The 22,960-nt window shown below is 42.7% G+C and overlaps 1 protein-coding gene across 6 annotated transcripts in view; it reads left to right on the top strand.

Moving 5' to 3' along the window:
* Nucleotides 1-22,960, top strand: part of LOC138971560 (tumor protein p53-inducible protein 11-like) — a 170,998-nt gene that overhangs the window by 5,633 nt on the left and 142,405 nt on the right. Inside the window, exon 1 of one of the 6 annotated variants that reach the window (XM_070344313.1) lies at nt 33-864. The exons of 1 other annotated variant lie outside the window; for it this stretch is intronic. In XM_070344313.1, the coding sequence (XP_070200414.1) occupies nt 806-864 (59 nt within the window). In that variant the 5' untranslated portion in view covers nt 33-805. Of the gene's footprint in view, nt 1-32; nt 865-22,960 lie in introns of those variants that run through there. 4 more of the 6 variants (XM_070344316.1, XM_070344315.1, XR_011457293.1 and 1 more) reach the window with 4 other exon arrangements.

The following is a 22,960-nucleotide window of genomic DNA, read 5'->3' as shown; positions in this document are numbered from 1 at the left end:
GTTGTCTGAAATTCGACACCCCCCCCCCCCCCCCAAAAAAAAAAAGAGAAAAAAAAGAAAGAAAAGCAAAGCACGCAAGAACTGAAACTCGAAAGGAAAAAAAATTGAAAAATAAAGTTACAAATTAATGAAGTTGCGGTGTCCATGTCACGAGAAACTATTAAGCTTTCTCAATTTCGCTGGAGTCAACAAGACGCACTTGGTTATACTCTTTCTTTAACCACTCACTAACATGTTAACGATTTCGTGTATTCCCGACGGATTTCCATGACAAACAGGCTTTAGATTGTCCCCAGGTTTGAAAATGATCGAACGCAACGATCGCGTGAGCGTCTTTATTTCTCGGCCTCGTGTTTCACTCAGCTTATTTTCGAAACTCGCTTTTCCATCAGTAGCTTCCTGTTTTTGCCTTCTCTGCCCCTGTGGCTATGCTGTGTTTGTGTGAATATCTTCAGTCTCGGTCAAGTGTTTGTCGTCAGTTGTACCGAGACATTCTGACAACGCGCATGTGTGTGTTAATTGTGGTCTTTTCGAAGAGTTATTAAGAAAACGCGTCCATAATGGAACTCTGTTACCCTCGAGGATGTTACACTGAATTCCATCGTACTGCAGTCACCACAAACTGAAACTACTGTGTAAGAAATGTTTTAGTCTGTGTGGCTGTGCGTTGTGGTTGTGACAATTTTGAAGCTCAGGAAAAAGCCACTATTTCAGCTGGTTTTCATTCTCAGTTGTGACATTATTTGTTGTGTGCGGTGTCAAATAATAATCCGCCTGGATTTCGTGATTTTGTGGTGATACACCGATGAGGATAAACACAAATCGACAAGTGTGTGACGTTGCTTATCATCATAACCAGCGCCTGTAAGTAATATTATCCCTGCATTAGTCGGGTTACTTGTGTCTTCCAGCTATATTAATTATCGCGTCAACGATGGGAAAATAGCGCGCAGACATGCTTTGTCTCGTCAGCAGCCTGGGGGGATATGATGTCTGCACTCTGACCTGCCGGTTGTTTGCTCAAGTGATTTTTCTTTGGGGAACTAGGGGATCTGGAGTAGGAGGGGGAGGGGGCTGAGAGAGGGGGGAGGGAGAGAGAATGAGTGAGAGCACGCGAGAGAGAGAGGGAGACCGGGAGATCATGAAGGAGAGAGAGAGAGAGCGAGAGAGAGAGAGAGAGAGAGAGAGAGATTCTACCCAGTGCATTTGCGTGCGTGCGTACGTGTGTCATTGCATGCGTGTGAGCCGCGTTCTCGCGAGTGTGACAGCATCATAAACTTATATTTAACTCCAAAATATAAATGCTCTGTTACGCATGACTAAAAATTAGGCCAACTACATCGTCACGCCCAAGGGCCTACAAGCAATTGCTAATAAATGCCAAGCAAGTAGTGCGAATGATTGTTTCAGTCAAGAGGAAGTGCTTGTATCCACATTTGCTCTCATGATGCCAGTAATTAGTACGTCGTTTAAAGGGGCATTTAATAAACAAACAAAAAACACACACAAAAAACAAACCATGACAGGTAATAATTAAGCAAGAAACAAGTACACAGTTTTTGTTGTTGCTGCAGGTGTTGTTGTTGTTGTTGTTGTTGTTGTTGTTGTTGTTGTTGTTGTTGTTGTTGTTGTTGTTGTTGACAAAAGCAGAGGAAAGTAAGAATACACGTTCATTTCCCCCAAACGGAACACAGTTTTTACGGACCCTTGCTCTCCTGCTTTCAGTAATTATTCATCGTTTTTTTCTTATTCTTCTTTTTCTTCTTCGTTCATGGGCTGAAACTCCCACGTTCACTCATGTTTTTGCATGAGTGGGTTTTTACGTGTATGACCGTTTGTACCCCGCCATTCAGGCAGCATACGCCAATTTCGGGGGAAGCATGCTAGGTATTTTCGTGTTTCTATAACCCACGGAACTCTGACATGGATTACACGATCTTTTCCGTGCGCACTTGGTCTTGTGCTTGCGTGTACACACGAAGGGGGATAAGGCACTAGCAGGTCTGCACATAAGTTGACCTAGGAGATCGGAAAAATCTCCACCCTTAACCCACCAGGTTGCCGCGGCCGGGATTCGAACTCACGACCTTCCGATAAAGAGGCCGACGTCTTACCACCCCACCACTGCGCCCGTCAGTTCATCATTTAAAATGGCATTAAAAAAATAAACACATGGGAGAGAACAAGGCTAACCAGGGAAACATACAGCAACAACCATTTCGAAAGAGGAAAGGCTAACAGTCAGATGCTAAAAACAACATTTTGATAACACGGAAAAGAATGTTAAAGTTAAACTTCAAGATAACACAAGAGTTCCAACTAAATGCAGTCTTTTTGTGGTTTGTGTTATTACTATTATTTTCTTTAATGAAGAATATCTCCTCGACGTTACACGATTTTTTTGCTACAGAAATTGAGTGTGTGTTTTAAGTCAAATCACATAGAGACTACATGAACATTTTATATTTTAAATCAGGTGACATTCAGTGTAATTTTTTAATTGAACCAGGCGGCAGAGACTGCATTATTGAATTGTTACCTTTGGTCAATGAACATTGTGTATATATATGACTTAAAGTCTAAACACGCAATAGCGACTACGTGGTGCATTGACAACTAAGTAAGTTGGACACTCAGTGTCTTCTGCTTCTTCTTCGTTCATGGGCTGAAACTCCCACGTTCACTCATGTTTTTGCACGAGTGGGTTTTAACGTGTATGACCGTTTTCACCCCGCCATTCAGGCAGCCATACGTCGCTTTCGGGGGAGGACATTTAATATGCGTTTTAGGTTGTCACAAAGCAACATATTTGACCGTTTTCATAAACAACCAAGCATGGTGGGTGACACGTTCGATACTGACAATCTTCCTGTTTGTGGGACAATACTGAATGCTGAAATGATGAGTAATGTGTTGCTTCCTTTCGGGAATTGTATGGCTGTGATACTATTCAAGTGTGACTTCCTGATACTATTGAATTGCACTCACTACCGACATAGTTAATACTGACTGCTCATCGAGACTACGTGTCAAGTACGCTGAGTTTCATGTTACGAGTCCATGTTTTCCTGGTATGATATATTGCAGGGCCTGTATCGTTGACAGTGTGTGTGTGGTGTGGGTTGGATGGGTCAAGTTATGTGTGTGTGTGTGTGTGTGTGTGTTTTTGTGTGTTTGTGTGTGTTTGTGTGTGTGTGCGTGCGCGCGTGCGTGCGTGCGTGCGTGCGTGTGTGTTTGTGTGTGTTTGAAAGATACGCGATGTTGATGAGATTCGATGCGTGACATATGCGCACTCTCGTAAAATCCCGTCGCGTTGATGATGAGATATTATGAGATTTAGCAACGTCACGTGGCGTGCTGACGGGTTAATAGGATTCAGATTCACACCCCTTTCGCCCTTATCTTTCTTTATTTATTTGTGGGGATCGCACAACTTGTTGTTGGATTTTATGTTATCATTCTCTCTTGTTTATTTACTCGGGCGGAAAAATATTTTCAAGGAAGAAACAAGAAACGTGATACCGGAAACACGCAGGGTAACGGCGTGTAGGCCTACGCTGTTTTACAAATTTGTTGTTGATAGAAAGATGTCTGAAATATCATACATCTTGTGTTTTCACTTTGGCAATCTCAAAACGTTGAGGATGGTGCATCATGTGCCAACATCTCCAGTCTGCTGTTGTGATGTGTCGGTTCTGAGTCAATCTCTCTGCTCGCGGGTTCTCGGTAAAATTGGCGTCTGGGGTCACAGTAATGTTATCAAAACTTGTAATGGGTTTGAAAGAAAAATGAGTTTTTGATCTATCTGCACTTCGTGTCTTTGTATACCCCCCCCCCCCCCCCTACTCCCACTCCTCACAGGCTCTTGCTGTTCATTGACAAATAACTTCTCGTCCATATTTACCGTGTAGATTGAAATGGTCCTGCCCCTCCGCAGAAGTCTATTCTTGAGAAAAAGCGTTCGTACCATTAGAGAACACCTATTGTAAGAAAGCATGTTATTTCGTAAAGCGTGTTGTCAGTGCGTGCCCCTAAGTAGTTTCGAATGGAACACAAATTAATAAAGTAACTTACTTCATTCAACGTCTACACTCATTTCTGAGATTAATGTACCGTAGAGTTTTGCAACCGTCGTTTATTTTGTCTCTACGGCCACCCTTGACTTTACAGTGATCAGGTTCCCTGTATCTTGCGTAGATTCCCCGATCGCAACTGCGTTATTTGCAATGTAACACTTGGACTCACTCTGTCGACTTTATACTCTGCACCTTGTGATTTCTTACCTCCCCCCCCCCCCCTCTAGCCTTGTCACCACCCCGCCCACGCACTTCCCCCCTTCCCCATCAACCCGCAACAGTCATGTTTATTGCCTCACACGTGAATTATCAAAGTTCATCAAGCAATCTATCAATATAATGGCTTGATGAGTTTCAAAGGCAAGGCAGTTTCTGTCTACCGTGCTCGTACCTGTTAATAACTCATCTCCGGGCTCATCTGCCGTGCGTGTGTTTCAGTCTTCGGTTAGGGTAGATCCATCTAACTCCTACATTCATGTGACTTGGTGTTTGTTCTGTCTGTGTGTCTTTCGGTCTATTTCTCTCTCTGTTTCATTTTGTATGCCTGTCTGTCTCTCTGTCTATTGCTCTATGAATCTCTGTCTCTATGTGTGGGTCTCTCTCTCTCTCTGTCTTTATCACTGTCTGTCCGTCTGTCTCTCTATGTTTGTCTCTGTCTGTGTGTCTCTCTTTTTCTTTCCCCCTCTCTTTCCCCTTTCCCTGTCTCTGTCTGTCTGTCTGTCTGTCTCTCTTTCTCACTCTCTCTACTCCACTTCCCTGTCTCTGTCTGTCTGTCTGTCTCTCTTTCTCACTTTCTCAACTCCCCTTCCCTGTCTCTGTCTGTCTGTCTGTCTGTCTCTCTTTCTCACTTTCTCAACTCCCCTTCCCTGTCTCTGTCTGTCTGTCTGTCTCTCTTTCTCACTCTCTCTTCTACTCCCCTTCCCTGTCTCTGTCTGTCTGTCTCTCTCTTGTCTTTTTCACTCTCTCTCCTCCCTTTCCCTGTCTCTGCCTATATGTCTCTCTCTCTCCCCCTCCTTCATTTTCTCTGTCTTTCTGTCTGTCTGTCTGTCTGCCTGGGTGTGTCTCTCTCTCTCACTCAGGATCACTTTCTCTGTTTCTATGTCTGTTTAATTTTGTCTATATATCTCTCTCCCTCTATGTCTCTTTCTCTGTCCCTCTCTGTCTGTCTGTCTGTCTGTCTGTCTCTTTCTGTGTCTTTCTTTGTCGGTGTGTGTGTCTCTCTCTCTGTCCCTCTCTGTCAAAACCTTACCTCCTAGCCCCCCCCCCCCCAACCCCCATCCTCTGTCTCAAGTCATGTTATGCCACAACAAGGTTTAGTGGCAGGTGGCGCGTGCTTTTTTTGCACGTGTGTTTTTAAGCAACTTGCCAACGAGCTGATGTTTGTTGAGAGATTTGATGGCGTTCGGTACGGGCAACTTACAGCCCGACAATCCATCATGCGGTTAAAGGCACACTTCATTGTCCTTAGTTGGATTGTTGTTGAATTAAAAAGTAATTTAATGGAAATGTAACCTGTAATGTAAAAGAAAACAAAATTAAAATTTCATTGAAAAAAAATTAAAAAAAGACCAATGAATATGCTCACCGCCCCCCCCCAAAAAAAAGAAAAGAAAAAAAGACGAAAGAGGCAAAAAAGATGGGTTGAAGCAGCCTTGCATGCAACTGAGGTAAAAACAAGTCGCGTAAGGCGAAAATACAATATTTAGTCAAGTAGCTGTCGAACTCACAGAATGAAACTGAACGCAATGCCATTTTTCAGCAAGACCGTATACTCGTAGCATCGTCAGTCCACCGCTCATGGCAAAGGCAGTGAAATTGACAAGAAGAGCGGGGTAGTAGTTGCGCTGAGAAGGATAGCACGCTTTTCTGTACCTCTCTTCGTTTTAACTTTCTGAGCGTGTTTTTAATCCAAACATATCATATCTATATGTTTTTGGAATCAGGAACCGACAAGGAATAAGATGAAAGTGTTTTTAAATTGATTTCGAAAATTTGATTTTGATAATAATTTTTATATATTTAATTTTCAGAGCTTGTTTTTAATCCAAATATAACATATTTATATGTTTTTGGAATCAGCAAATGATGGAGAATAAGATGAATGTAAATTTGGATCGTTTTATATTTTTTTTATTTTTTTTACAATTTTCAGATTTTTAATGACCAATGTCATTAATTAATTTTTAAGCCACCAAGCTGAAATGGAATACCGAAGTCCGGGCTTTGTCGAACATTACTTGACCAAAATTTCAACCAATTTGGTTAAAAAATGAGGGCGTGACAGTGCCGCCTCAACTTTCACGAAAAGCCGGATATGACGTCATCAAAGACATTTATCAAAAAAATGAAAAAAACGTTCGGGGATATCATACCCAGGAACTCTCATGTCAAATTTCATAAAGATCGGTCCAGTAGTTTGGTCTGAATCGCTCTACACGCACGCACGCACACACACACACACACACACACACACACACACACACACACACACACACACATACACCACGACCCTCGTCTCGATTCCCCCCTCTATGTTAAAACATTTAGTCATAACTTGACTAAATGTAAATTAAAACAGAAGATAAAGAAGAAAAAAAAAAGAAAAAAAAAAGGCACACTCCTTCCCGCGTTAACAGTGCAGTTCGCCATCTCAGATCTGGCCAGGTGTTGTACATGGGATAAGCTCATCCCTCCACTTGGTCACATACTAAAATTGAACAGCCTGGGTGCCCTCTGTGCACATTACGATGTTGTTTATGTTGCCACAATAATTGACAAACAAAATTCCAGTTGACCACAACAAGCAGTCCGGGTGTTGATGGTTGGCATGAGTCGAAGTAGAGGGATTCGATAGTCTTATCCCATGTACAATCCTGGCCAAATCTGAAATTGTGAGCTGAACTGCTTTCACGAGAAGACGTGAGCCTTTAAAATAAATCACGTATTATAGATTTGTACAAACTTGATTCCGTAACAAACCCCACTCTGCAGAGAAAGAAGCTTGACGTTGGAATCTTGATATGTCTCCAAGTGGAATGATATGTGACCCTCCACCACGGAATGAGTCGCATCTCACCTCGGGCGGTTCTGCGCTAGGCTTAATATAAGTCTCGGGGATGTCTGGTAACAATGTGAGGGTCACCTTAGTCACAGGCTTATAACTCAAAAAGTGTTCGCTCTTTTCTAAAACGGGTTTCACCACTGGATAGAGCATAAAAAACTCTTCAGGAAAATGTAAAAATATGAAAATCATGCAAAGGTGACAATCATGCGACTCATTCCGTGGTGGAGGGTCACATAATTATGCTCCTATTCCAGTTCCAAGTCTGGACGCATCTATCATGATTTCCCTACGCGGGGAGCAAGGTGTCTTTAATCTACCTGGCTGCAATGAATATTTCATTAGCTTTTCTGATTTTACCGGTAACATCAAAGAAGTATCAAAGAGAGAGAATGAGGTGACGGAGTTGATTTGTTCAGGTGTGCTGAGCATAACCATTTATGATTTTAGGTGTTATTGCATTGCTCGCTTACGGTTGCATGTAGATGTCGATCACAGTGTTAATTGGGTTTTGGGGGTGGGAGGTTGTGGGAGTGTGCAAAGCGTATGTGTGTGTTAGTGTGATAACCTTGGTAGTTCCGTAGCCTCTCCAAACATTTAATGGTTTTGCAAGTGTCCAGATTATTTTGTTAGTTGTAGTAGTAGTAGTAATGGTAGTTGGAATAGTAGTAGTAGTAGTAGTAGTGGTTCTAATACTAGTAGTACTGGTAGTATATGTTTTTGTTTGTATGTTTACTCTGTATATGACAAAAGGACAGACCGGTAGACAATGTACAGCATACAACGTTCATCCTTTCCAGATAACGTTCTGTCTGTCTGTCTGTCTGTCTGTCTGTCTGTCTCTCTCTCTCTCTCTCTCTCTCTTCCTCTCTCTCTCTCTCTCTGATATTTGTCTTAGGCCAACAAAAAAATTTTGTCTGTTTCTGGTAACATGGCTAAAAAAAATAGGGTCGGTAGGTCGGGATTTTTTTATTTTTTTTTTATTTTTTATTTTTTACCCCCAAATGTAGACCAATAAAACTAACTTTAAAAATCGCGCAAAGAGACTGGATTCACTATACATAGAGACAAGACACTCAACACATTTACAAATCGTCAGCGGACTTTCGTTTTCACACGTTTTTGTTGTTCATTTTCTCACCCTTTCCTTTACCACCAAAAAAAAATTAAAATTTTTTGAGTTTGGAAAAAAAAAGTTTAGGGTCGGCGCCGAAATTTAGGGTCGGTCGGGTGACCAGAAACAGACAATTTTTTTTTTTTGGCCTTATGTAATGAAGTCAAAGTAAATGATATTTGTCTTAAATGGTATTCATTTTTTTTTTATTAAACATGCCCCTCTCCTCTTTATTGATATATGTAAATGTACACAGAACCTTTTCGGATGAAGGGACTTAAAAACCAACCACTATTTAGATGTGTGATGATTTTTGCAATGTCTTGCTTGTTTGATTGTTTTTCTTTAAAATGCAATGTATGGCTTAGAGCATGATGTTGAGTAAGTGCAAGCTGCTCTATACCACTTTATTGACATCAATTAACTCGCAATTTACCTCAATGCAATGCATTTTGTGTACATATGTATAATGTGTTTTCACTTTAGTTATCTGTTAAAATGTAGAATTTTAGTTTTTCTATTTTCTATTTTTTATCTTGTATTTTTATTTCATTTTTGTAGTTAGTCCCTCTTTAGGGCGAGAGCTGGATGTAAAAAAGCAGACCACTGCTTAATCTTCTACCCTCGTTAAATAAAGAATTGTCATTGTCATTCTCTCTCTCTCTCTCTCTCTCTCTCTCTCTCTCTCTCTCTCTCTCTCTCTCTCTCTCTCTCTCTCTCTCTCTCTCTCTCTCTCTCTCTCTCTCTCTCTCTCTCTCTCTCTCTCTCTCTCTCTCTCTCTCTGTGTTACACCCTGACACGCGTTCGTTTGGATATGCATGCATAGCACACATTCTAGAACACATATAATGTGACACACAACTTCACGATCTGACAAACCGCACCAGGGGGAAAAACTGCAACGACACCGTTCTCAACATTCACTGAGCAGCGATAAGAATGTTTTTGGTGGCCGGGTCATTTCCGGCTGCTCCTTAAGCCGAACCGGAAGTACTTTATGCTTTGCCTTCTGCTCGGGGAATAACACGTTTGCGACAGAATGTTCAGTTAACGGGCCTAGGTTATAAAAGCCAGGTTTAATGTCCTGCTCTAATGTCCGTGTTATTCGGTTATTTTACGAGATTTCAGGGAGAATCTTACTAACACTGTCGGATTCACCAAGCCCCCCCCACACACACACTTTCTACATCTTTTTTTTAAATAACGAGACCAATCTTTATTTTGTCCATTGGCTCTCTTGTTCCACCGTAGGGGATCTAGGCGGACTAGATTAGATTCGTTTAAACGACAGACGGGCGCGGTGACGCCGGCCTCCTAATCGGGAGGTCGTGAGTTCGAATCCCAGTCGCTGCCGCCTGGTGGGTTAAGAGTGGAGATTTTTCCGATCTCCCAGGTCAACTTGTGTGCAGACCTGCCAGTGACTTAACCCCCTTCGTGTGTACACGCAAGCACAAGACCAAGTGCGCACGGAAAAGATCCTGTAATCCATGTCAGAGTTCGGTGGGTTATATAAACACGAAAATACCCAGCATGCCTCCCCCGAAATCGGCGTATGCAGCCCGAATGGCGGGGTAAAAACGGTCATACACGTAAAAATCCACTCGTGCTAAAAGCATTAGTGAACGTGAGAGTCTAAGCCCATGAACAAAGAAGAAGAAGAAGAAGAAGTTTAAACGACACACAATAAGCGGAAGAAGAAAAAGAAAAAGCTGAAAAAAGTATGATGATCATGTGACAGGGGAGGCTACCGCTCCTTTCACGGCAGACTCTGCACCCGAGTTGTTGGCCTTTAAGTCAACACCGGTGCATAACAGTTTTTATAGGGCTAAGAAATTAGCCCTAACATTTTCAATCCTGTTTGATTGCACTTCGCCTCCCGAGGTGATCGTAGTGTTTCGGCACTCGGTTACAATCATAATCATGATGATGATCATCATAGTGATCATGACCAAACGTGTTGTATCGAAAAGGAAAAAGAACGGCATTATCTGATTACAAATCACGAAGAGTTTATTTTCGGAACTGGATGAAGTGTGGGTTTCAAGTGGCAATTAATTTACTCTCCCTCGAATTAAGGAGTGCAAGTAGTTGCGATAAGCGTTTGAAATTTCTCGTATCGTATTACGACAGTTTACCGGAAAGCGGAGAATAGAAGACAAAATGAGCGCTTCTGGGGTGATAACGCGAGACAACTCCTATGATCTTGCCGCGAGGTGGCGACATTACCAGCCGAAAGAAAGAAGGGGCATAACCTCACCAGAACCGACCATTGTCTGTTTACCGTATAAAATGCACGACTTACACACGAACTGTTACCAAACCGATATGCTATTTGGGACCAATGCAAGTTTTTTCCCCTTTCTCGTGTGATCTTGCCGCGAGGTGGCGCCAGTTACCAGCCGAAATGAAGAGGGGGCATAACCTCACCAGAATCGCCCATTGAAGTCGCAATATGACTGCAATGCAAATTTAATGACATGGTTGACACTAAACACGAGTTTGCGTGGTAGTTGTAGCTTTGGAAATCAGAAGAACAACAACTAAGCCTTGGTCGTAGCGCTCGTCAGTGTACCGTGAACGCTTCTCTGCATGAGGCGCACGGCTGCATAACTGTCTTAAAGTGCATTGGGGCGCGAAATCTGAAGTTCAATATTTTACAAATTTATGAGTATGCATGATGCGTGTTCAATCTCCTTCTCCCTTTTCATCGTGCCAATGTTTAATAACGCGTAGAGCTGTAAACGTGTTACGGCCTTTTTAGCTTGAGCGTAAATGAAACGTGCATAAGCAGACTAAGAGAGACATGCCATGTTCACGGTTTCCATAGCAACAATAGTGACCCGTTTGCAAATTTCTCCGGCATTCGATTTAAAAAAAATAAAAATAATGCAAGAGTACAAAGCGCGATTTCAGAATATATCAGTGCTCTACACGCTGTACAAATCTAAACTGCGAATAGCAATACACTATTTCACAAGAAATATTACACTTAATGATATCTAGATTCCAGCATAAACATTTTTTGTAAGAACACAGTATAATACGTACGTACGTACATCACAGCCCATGTCGACATAATAAGAACATGATAAATCCCACAAAAACAACAACAACAACAACAACAACAAGAAAATAACATCAAGAAAAAAGTGTCAGTTTCAGGCGAAAGTACGCACGAACAAAAAAGGCTTCCAGTTTAGAAAGATAAAGAAAGGAACGGGAAAAACCCCAATGTTGCAGAGCTGTGTGTGTGTGTGTGTGTGTGTGTGTGTGTGTGTGTGTGTGTGTGTGTGTGAGTGTGTGTGTGTGTGTGTGTGTGTGTGTGTGTGTGTGCAGAGATGTGTGTGTGAGAGAGAGACAGAGAGAGAGACAGAGAGAGATTCAGATTCAGATTCAGATTCAAAACTTTAATACAAAGGGATAAAGGTAAAGAGAGAGAGAGAGAGAGAGAGAGAGAGAGAGAGAGAGAGAGAGAGAGAGAGAGAGAGAGAGAGAGAGAGAGAGAGAGAGAGAGAGAGAGAGAGAGAGAGAGAGAGAGAGAGAGAGAGAGAGAGAGAGAGAGAGAGAGAGAGAGAGAGAGAGAGAGAGAGAGAGAGAGAGAGAGAAGAGAGAGAGAAAGAGAGAGAGAGGAAGAGAGAGAGAGAGAGGAAGCGAGAGAGAGAGAAAGAGAGAGAGGGAGCGAGAGAGAGAGAAAGAGAGAGGGAGCGAGAGAGAGAGAGAGAGAGAAAGAGAGAGAGAGATAGAGAGAGAAAGAGAGAGAGAGAGAGAAAGAGAGAGATAGAGAGAGAAAGAGAGAGATAGAGAGAGAGTGGGATGGGGTTGGGATGCCAAATATGCACACAGCAAGAAACAGAATGCTCCCTAAACAAGAAGTCGGCCAAGAAAAGAATTATTATTACTTTTACTGCTTGTGCGTCACAGACTCTTCTTCGATCCTGTTGTTTTTATCAGCGACTGGAACAACAACGGACACTATCTTTCCATTAGTCTCAGTCGCAAGCACATCGTTGTCCTCATCAGCATTGCACTCAAACAAACGCAATGGACAATTTTCGTTACCACCGAAGGCGGGGGTTCCTGCATCCACTTCAGTTTGCAGTGGCCGAGTCCATTATCTGATGGCAGTTTCGCGGATGCGTCTTTTCCAAGTGGGTTAGAAAAACAGATGGCGGTTTGTTAATTGCATGTCATTGACGTGCACAAGTTAGAAAGTTGGATTCACTTGTTGATTGAAATAATGCTCTTTGATGGGGTTTTTCCCCCTTGAAGAAACACACGCCTTCTCATTTGACCCTTGGAGCCAGATCCCTTGCCCCTTTAATCAATGGATCCATGGCTCTAGATTTCTTAGGATACATCTTTCATCAGATATATCGACCTGACCCAAGCTGGCTTTAGTAGACATGGATCCATTGATCTATTATTATTATTATTATTATGGGGAGCTTATATAGCGCGAACCACAACTGTGCTCTCCGCGCTTTACATATTAATTTCTGCTGTTTGACATATTAATTTCTGCCGTTTGAAATGGAATTTTTTACAGACAGACAGACAAACAGACATTTTTTACACACAATATATAACGCATTCACATCGACCAGCAAACTTCAAGCCTATTAGGCGAACATTCACCTTTCACGGCCTATTATTCCAAGTCAAACGGGTATTTGGTGGACATTTTTATCTATGCCTATACCCTTTTGTCAATCGTGGGATCTTTAACGTGCACACCCTAATGTAGTGTACACGAGGGGACCTCGGTTTTTCGTCTCATCCGAAAGACTAGCACTTGAACCCACCACCTAGGTTAGGAAAGGGGGGAGAAAATTGCGGCCTGACCCAGGGTCGAACACGCAACCTCTCGCTTCCGAGCGCAAGTGCGTTACCACTCGGCCACCCAGTCGTTACCACTCGGCCACCCAGTCGTTACCACTCGGCCACCCAGTCGTTACCACTCGGCCACCCAGTCGTTACCACTCGGCCACCCAGTCGTTACCACTCGGCCACCCAGTCCATCTATCTATCTAATTTTGGGTCCATCGGCCAGACCCTTAGCTGACCGTATCGGACATCGATCTTTGAATCTATTTGAATCGACTTTTCTTTGCATCTATCCATCAGCAGATCCATCGAGCTCACCCCTAACTGACTAAGCGCACATCTATTCATGAATGTATCGGTACATTGATCCATCAATCCTCTATTCAGTCGATTTGACCCTTGGCTGACTTGAGCCAAAGGACAACGAACATAAGCCCATCCTTTTCCCTCCTCGGTCTTCCATACTAGGGCTCACAGCCAGAAGCAGCCTCCATCAGACCGCGTTTGTTCCAAAACATCCCCACCCTCATCCTCCTAAGCCCTTCCTCCTTCCTTACCCGATCCCAACTCCTCGGGCACCAGGTCGTATGACGTTCTGTTTGTATGATATAACAGAGCAATGGTGATTATTTTTTTGTATATTATCTGATGACAAACGAAAGACAAGCATCTGCTCCTGCTTTCTTCTTCGACCTCTCCTCATCCCCCTCAATCATCCTTCCTCATCCCCATCAATCATCCTTCCTCATCCCCATCAATCATCCTTCCTCATCCCCATCAATCATCCTTCCTCATCCCCATCAATCATCCTTCCTCATCCCCATCAATCATCCTTCCTCATCCCCCTCCCCTTCTCCCGCCTTACCTTTCCCCGTCATCCCTCTCTTCACCCTTACCGCCTGCCTTTCTTCTGTACACAGCCCGGGAACTACCGCGTGTGTCTGTAAAACGTGAAAGTAATTATGATGCTATTAAGAAGGATTGTGTTGTTGAACGTAGGACAATTAGGCCCACGACATGCCCTAGATGCTTCAGCCTCCAATACTTGTGTTTCTGTCTCACTAGTTTGCCTCCGACATCTCGCTCCCTAAACGTACTATACGAAAATGAGTCAAGACAGGTTACGCAAGTAGAAATCGTACGATACCCTTCTCTATCCCCCCCCCCCCTCCTCCTTTTCCCTTAAACCTGTCTCACTCATAAATGATTGTTCAGGTTGATATATCGATGGCTGGCATGCATCGAGAAGTGAAAAAGCACATCATGTAAAACCACTGTCGTTAGATGAACGGATGATAAACAGACCTTCTCTTTTTTCTCTTCTCTTCATTGTCGTCTGTGCATAAAAGACACACACACACACATGCACGCACGCACGCACGCACGCACGCACGCACACACACACACACACACACACACAATCAAACTGACAAACATGCACGCACGCACGCACGCACGCACGCACGCACACACACACTGACACACACACACACACACACAAATTCATCAACTGCCTCCACACTCCACAGTACACGCTACTCTCCCATTCTCTATCTCGACCAACAACCTCATCTTCTCTTCTGTCCTCATCGACACACAATTACATCCCTCGTGGGATATGAACATGATATACCCCGCCACGTGACAGCTACATAGCTCTGGTCTTCAGAAGAGGCAGTGCGAACAGTGAACTGTCTTGCAGGGCAACGAGCCCACAATGACAGTCGCCATGTTTTGGAGAGGGAATAATTACTAGGATTATGCTGCAGAGGGGTGAGTGAAACGCAGACACAGAATGGGAGTGAGAGCTGGTCATTTGCTGTCCGATACTCCGTGCAAGTGATGGTGAGTGCCGAAAAAAGACTCGCTGAGACCGTAAACCAAGAGAGTTAGAATCGGGAGAAATGCTCCAAAATTCGAAGCAGGTGCTAGTTTCGTCAGAAGAGCTCATTGCTCTGTGCCATAGACAAGACAAGACGAGGTGAGAACTAAGCGAGTGACATTTGGGAGAAATGCTCCAAAATTCGAAGCAAATGCTAGTTTTGTCAAAAGAGCTCCTTGCTCAGTGCCAGAGACAAGACAACACGAGGAGAGAAATAAGAGAGTGATATTTGAGAGAAATGTTTAACTGTTCGAGCCAAGTGCAAGTTCTTTTTTCAGAATAGATTCCTGCTCTGAGCGAAGACAAAGGCGAGACGAGGAGAGAACTGAGCGAGTGAGATTTTAGAGAATTGTTTCACTGTTTGAGCAAATTGCAAGTTCTTTTTTCAGACTGGTTTCCTGCTCAGAGCGAAGAAAAATTCAAAACGAGGAGAAAAGTAAGAAAGTGGGATTTGTACATATTGTTCACTCTTCGAAGAAAAAAGTGCTAGTTTTCACAAGATACAGTGCTGCCAGTGCAAATTAAGGCAAAACACGCAGTTACAGAAGACGAGGAGGAAAAAAGAGAGTGAGATTTGGAAGAATTGTTCCACTATTTGGAGCAAATGCTAGTTTTGTCGGAAAGGGAGGTCTGCTCACTTCCGGGGCAGAAAAAATAGTAAAATAAGAGAGAAAGAAAGATAAGACCATGATTCGTTCAAATTGCTAGTCTTGCATACAAAAAAACAACACCACAGCATTATGTCCAGTCGCCAAAACGATGAAGTGTAAGCACTAAGTGTAACAAAAGTGCGACTTTTTGGCAGTGATGCCCAAATATATTCGTGCCTATTCATAATATAAGTGTACACTACATTGGGGTGTGCACGTTAAAGATCCCACGATTGACAAAAGGGTCTTTCCTGGCAAAATTGTATAGGCATAGATAAAAATGTCCACCAAAATACCCGTGTGACTTGGAATAATAGGCCGTGAAAAGTAGGATATGCGCCGAAATGGCTGCGATCTGCTGGCCGATGTGAATGCGTGATGTATTGTGTAAAAAAAAATCCATCTCACACGGCATTAATAAATTCCTGCGCCTTGAATATGTGCGCGATATAAATTGCATAAAATAAAAAATAAATAAATCCCTGCGCTTAGAACTGTACCCACGGAATACGCGCGATATAAGCCTCATATTGATTGATAGATGACAACACAGAATTAGACCGCGAGAGTTCGCGTCGAGTGCTATACTGTTTAGTTTTGCTGCAGAATTATGTCCAGCCGACAGATAGTTCACTTTTAAATGTAATCAAAACTGAAAGAGTTTCTTCACTGCGCAGTAGCAGTAGTCATTTTTTCTTTCGCACCCACTCATGGGGTAGCAGTGCTAATCAGAAGAACACGGCCAAACAAATTTTGACAGAAAGAGTCAACAATCCCACTCCTATACTGACAATTTCATTATATGCCAAAATCAGTGTTTCTTTTTTCCTGCCAACATACAACACATGGAAAAAAAATGACTATTTTTATGCAGCGATAGTCATTTTGTTTTGTATCGCAAAACATTATCATTGCCAGACAGAAGAACGCCCAGAAAGAGAGCGCCAGTGAGTGTTGAATACTATTTTTACGTAAGAGTTTAAATCTCCGATCGAAGGCCTCTGTCTTGCAATGGCAAGTTACTGGCAGAGTGTGTGTTTGACGGTCATTGGTGGTCTTTTGCAATGATGATGCATTGAGATCGGTGTCAATAGAGAAAGAGAATGACCTAAATCAACTGAATGACCATGCAATGCCAGTATCCGGGGACACTGTTCACACATAGCGAGAATAGTATTACAGATGAAAATGAAAAACTGTAGGACATTTGCAATGGTATCCTTTGAACTGTGAAAGCCACAGCCCCATGCCCATGGCTAGGGGACAGTGGAGTATAGGTATCGTCTCCTATTAGAAGCAAATCCACAAACAAATAGAATGCCAACGTTCCAAATTTCAGAATAAAAAATACGAATTAAACATAAATAGACTTATCTGGCAAAAAATGCAGCCGCTTGCGGGGAAGATCTTTGACTGCCTCGCTTGTGTCGTCACCGCAAGCGGCTGCACTTTTGACCAGATAAGTCTTTTTCTGTTCAATTAGTATGTGTGTCTGTGCTCTTAAAAGACCGCTGGGTCAAAATATCTGTGATTATTACCAATTCAGTGCCCCATATGGCTTTTTGACCAATCAGGACGGATTCTAGGTGACCTGTTAAATGTTATAACGTTCAGGCAGGGACCCTTTTTGTATATCAAGCTAAAAATTGACAAAACAAAGTAAAATTGTAAATCAACAATATCAGCGTGATTTATTCTACAGAATGACACTTCAAATGCTGTGAGATAATACTCTCTTTATCTAAAAAAAAAAAATACCGACAAGCGAGTTTTGTCGGTGGGTGCTTTACGGAACAGCAAGGTACCGCCCATCCTCTGAGTGTGAAAACCCGCTCACTTGAAATCTAAATTACCTAAGTTCAGAAAATCAAGTGAAATTGCGTCACTCGCGTTACGTCAAATGTATCTTTACGTCATTTCCCAGCCGTCTTGAGTCGGTTCTAAATCTGTCGCTCTCTATTCAACAAGAAAAAGCGAAGCAACCGAAACACATGTTGAACATGGTTTATCTTGTGAGATTGTTGTGTGTCAAACGTATAATATTTGATCTGTGAATATTCATCACGTCAGGAGTATTACTCTGATTGGCTGACCCAGGTCACGAGAATTCTTTGACTGACAGGCATAATCAGGTAGGAGCGCTCCAGTTCCCATTGCGGCTGTTCTGTTTAATTCACGGGGTCGCTTCGAAATTTGTTTTGGTCGAATTAAACGGTACTAAAACCGTTATTTCTAATATGCGGACTGTTAGCAAATGACAACAGTCATGTCTCACAAACGATATCAGCATTCGCCTAAAAGGCTCATGCTTGATATATTTTTTCTCGACATGGCTTGTTATCATTTGCTAACAGTCAGCATATTAGAAACTAGATGAATACCCGCTTCGCCGGGTACGGCTGCGCCGGGAAAAAGTCGAGCCGAATACCCGGCTGCACGAAGGAAGGGAGATAAACGCGCAAAACACTGGAGAAGAGTAGTGACCTTCTAAAAATAGTATAACGGTAATATGGATTGAGCGTTGTCGACAGTGACCTTCTAAAAATAGAAACGGGAATATGGATTGACGCCACACGAAGGAAGGGAGGTAAACGCTGAAAACACTGGAGAAGATAAGGAAGAGTTACTGGAAATGGATCCAGAGAAAAACCAAAATCGGTTCAGCGCTGCGCGCTGAGAGCACGTGTTGAAATATCTCATCGATGAGGTTGTGTCCGGGATGTAGCTGAATATGGCCTCCAAATTTGAAAAAGATCGATCGAGAACTTTGGCTTGGCATCGCGGACACACACAGACACAAGTCGTATATATATATATATAGATAACTCATAATGTAACGTACTGTGTTGTCAATAACACACGTTCCAACAACTTACCCTTCTTGTTTTCTGATTCCTATAAGAACCGTTTTCTATTTCCAGGACGTGCTAGATAAATACCGGTGTGTTGCAATACCAAAAAGATAATAGTGTTCGTTTTCTGCATAGAGTGTAGCCAAAGAAAAACAATTTCCTGCTATTTTGAAACAGAATTGTTTTTAGATTTTGAGTGTTTATATGTGAAAGTGTGTTCATTTTGATTCAAGGTATTGCCAACCTGAGATGTGTATGAGTTACAGAGTAAAGGGTGCGTTAACAATAGTAGGCATGGGTGGATAGTGGATACATTGCCTTCAGTCTCTCTGGGGTAAGACAGATATCGGGGTTTCACGTCTAAAAAAGTTTTCTACTGCCTGAGGCTGACCAAAACTGCAGGTTTAAAAGATAACAGTGTCTGGTTTTGACCGCTTGCGGTTGTCAAAGTTACAACACTGTCGAACGGAGGAAGAACTCTCTCTCTGTCTCACTCTGTGTGTGTGTCTCTCTGTCTCTCTTTCTCTGAGTCTCTCTCTCTCTGAGTCTCTCTCTCTCTCTCTCTCTCTCTCTCTCTGAGTCTCTCTCTTTCTCTCTCTTTCTCGCTGTCTGTCTCACTTTCTCTGAGTCTCTCTCTCTCTCTCTCTCTCTCTCTCTCTCTCTCTCTCTCTCTCTCTTGAGTATTCCAAGTCTGTTGTTGATATTAAGAAGGTGTGTTTCTTTCATCTGGACGTACTTTGATTATTTATTTGTGTGATGTTGGAAGAATTTGTGTGTTATTCGGTGCAGATGAATCCTTTTTGGCGATTGTCTGATGGCGACAGAAGATTTAAATTACTGACACAAAAGATTCTTTGTATCTTTGCGTTCGTATTTTTGTCCATAGTTTCTGGTGGTTCATTGCTTTATTAACTTGAGCAAAGAGCAAGCTGGACGTTTTTTTGGTGGTTCCGCGCCTTTCTGTGCTGCTTTGGATAAGGCACACAAAAAAAGTCTGTTTACGGTATCCCGACCGACCCTATTTTTTCGCGCGACCCTAGACTTTTTTGGGGCATTTGGGGAAAAAAAGAAGAAAAAAAAGTCTTTGTTTTTTGGCAAAATAACTTAAAAATATGGTTTTTTGGAAGAAAAAAAAAGAAATAAAAAATTCCGACCTACTGACCCTATTTTGGGGGGGCCTATGTTACCGTAAACAGACTTTTTTGTTTGTTTTTGTTTTGCCTAAGAAGACGCTGAACGTTTTCTGTGCTGCTTTGGATAAGAAGACGCTAAACGTTTTCTGTGCTGTTTTGACTAAGAGGACGCTGAACTTTTCTGGTGTCGCCGTGCTTTTCTGTGCTGTTTTGACTAAGAGGACGATGTACGTTTTCTGGTGGTGTCGTGCTTTTCTGTGCTGTTTTGACTAAGAGGACGCTGAACGTTTTTTGGTGTCGCCGTGCTGTTCTGTGCTGTTTTGGCTAAGAGGACGCTGAATGTTTTCTGGTTGCGTCGTGCTTTTCTGTGCTGTTTTGACTAAGAGGACGCTGAACGTTTTCTGGTATCGCCGTGCTTTTCTGTGCTGTTTTGGCTAAGAGGACGCTGAATGTTTTGTGGTTGCGTCGTGCTTTTCTGTGCTGTTTTGACCAAGAGGACGCTGAACGTTTTCTGGTATCGCCGTGCTTTTCTGTGCTGTTTTGGCTAAGAGGACGCTGAATGTTTTGTGGTGTCGCCGTGCTTTTCTGTGCTGTTTTGACTAAGAGGATGCCGGACGCGAATAGCCAAATAATTTGAAGGAACGTAAAAGCCAACAACAAACCAACCAGTGTCTAAAATGCAAGCTTGATTTCTGGTAATAATAATATTTAAACAACTTTTCATTTAAAGTCCATTTTCCTTGTTTTGTTTTAATGCCTGCGGTTGATATAAGTAGATATTGATTTAAGTAACTTGATTCGGTATTGTACTTGTCCGTACTGATCCGGATCCCCCCCCCCCCCCTCTCCTCCTCCCACCTCCACCCCCACGCCCCACCTCCATACACCCTCCACTCATGACCGGATGTGACTTTTTCAATTCAGTCTCCCATCATTTTCAGACTTGTTTTATACCCTAGGCTTCAGGCACTCGTTGCTTCTCCTTCACTCCGCTTGCCAACTTTATAGTGCTTTGCCAATATCCCACTTTGTAAGTGAACTACTTTTTGTGTGTGTTTGGCAAGTGAAAACTCTTTTTAGTTTCGCTACTTTCGGGTTTTTCTCAGAAGCTAGCTATCCACCTTTCTGTCACTTTTTTGTCTGTACTCAGTAAAAAAAAAAATCACACACGAAATGTGATCATTCATATTGATTAACGTTCCCCAGCCACCAGATAGTTTCGTTGGGGGAAAAATGGCATGTCTGGTACCGCTGATGGAACGTTGCAGACGATTTCTGAGATTGCTTTCTATGGTAAACAATGACATACGCTCAGTTCCACCCGGATTCTCGGAGTTAAAGGCACATTTATTCTCGTGTATCTAATCATGCGCGCCATTACGCAACTTTTCAGAATGTACCTGTGTGAAAAGCATCCTTCCATGATGACACATCCCAAACTTCAACCGCCTCGCAGCTTTCTGTGCATTGTGGGTAAATGTTTCTTCTTCTTCTTGTCGATCACTCAGATGGAAACGCCGGTTCTCCGCGCAAATGTTGCCGTGCGCTGTAGGTCGTCCAGACTGCCATAGAGCTTCCCTTGCACCGTGGTCGCCTCCGCCCAGATCTGGCTCCTGAGGCCATCGTGTAGTGGGCAAGTGGTAAATGTTTGATAAGTTGTTGTCTTGTTGGCATGTGTCCAAACGGAGAGATGGTCCTATCTTATGTAAAAGCCTGGCCATATCTTCTTCTTCTTCTTCTTCTTCGTTCGTGGGCTGAAACTCCCACGTTCACTCGTGTTTTCGCACGAGTGGGGTTTTACGTGTATGACCGTTTTTACCCCGCCATTCAGGCAGCCATACGCCGCTTTCGGAGGAGGCCACAGATCTGAGTCAGTGAGCAGAACTGTTTTGACGGGAAGGACTTGGTTTTAAAGGGAAGCCATGCGTGTGCTAATAATGATGCCGCTTTGACGGGATTTCACCATGATATAGTCATCAATAACTTCGGGATATTGTCGCCCAGCCCACAGGGATCCATCATGCATCGCTTTGTGGATGAGGTTTTCGTGATAGTCGCCCCAAAAGAAGATATTAGTTGTGTGTCCAGTGATACCTTTGAAAACAGGAGCTGAAACATAATTGTTACTCTGCTAACAGCCGCCTTTCTGTTTTCGAGGCATTGTGTTATGTGCAGGGTCAACTTTGATTTATATTCTTGAACTTTAACGTAAAACAACAGCAACAACAATAACAACTACATAAAAAATAAAACAGAATGATGATTAAAAGAAACAAATGTTAAAATGGATACTCTGCTACAATTTACAGTGCTTTTTGACTTTTAGACGGACAAATATACGGACAAATAAACAAAGAAACAGACAAACAATCCGACAGACAAACAACCAAACAAACAAACAAAAACAAACAAATGAAATGCTTGTTCATTTCAATGTTTGCTATTCTCGCAGGTGCCAGGAGACAAGCATAACTCTCACTTATTCTACTACACATGTTGTATGCATTTAGAGCGCTTTGTTCCCTTTGTTTGTCAGATCGATAAACAAACAAACAATAGTAACTAATCGAGTAGCTAAGCAACCATCTAAAGAACTGAGAATTGTAATTACCTACGTCACGAACAAAAAATCATGACGTTCACTAACATATATCCTCTTCAATGTACACGTACGAGTACTTTACTATTTCGGTGTTTAGCATAAAAGTTATTGCCTTTGAATCAAAACATTAAAGTCAATTATGTTTTATGGGAACGTCAAAGACGATAGCATTGTGTCCCTTCTAAGAACTAGACTAGATTCGTGAAGCTTGTAAACAAGTTAAGGTCAAAGCCTCTTTGGCGTCCATATACGAATTTTTCAACATTTCAAAATGCTTTAAGTGGTCATCGTCGCCCATTGGTTTTAAGAGGGATGGTTCCTGGCTGCAGGAACACTCCAAATAAGTCCATGATAAGTTATATGCTCTGGGTGTAATTGTATTAGCCGGGTGTAGTTATCATTTCCACGGGGACTGGTCATCGGGTGGGTAGGGTGGGGGGGGGGGTGATACCTCCAGTGTAACAATACAGTATAGCAGTATTAAGTAGGAGAGCTCACACCCCGTCCCCACCCCCGGGCCCCCACCCCCAGGCCCCCACCCCCAGGCCCCCACCCCCCCCCCCCACCCCCCTCTTTTTTTCCTCGCGATGGTTGTCATGTGTCTGTGGTGTCTGCCTGCAGAAAGACACCCCCCCCCCCCCAACAACAACAACAACAACAAGAACAACAACCCCAACAACAACAACAACAACAAAAAGGATGTAACTTGTGCAGTGAATGTAACAGTATCAGCAGGCTAATTTCGGTCGATGTTATTGAATCTTGC

This window comes from Littorina saxatilis, linkage group LG7 (assembly GCF_037325665.1).
Source record: "Littorina saxatilis isolate snail1 linkage group LG7, US_GU_Lsax_2.0, whole genome shotgun sequence".
Taxonomy (NCBI): Eukaryota; Metazoa; Mollusca; class Gastropoda; order Littorinimorpha; family Littorinidae; genus Littorina; species Littorina saxatilis.
Note: the sequence above shows the minus strand (reverse complement) of the source record. Positions and strands in the feature narration are given on the sequence as shown.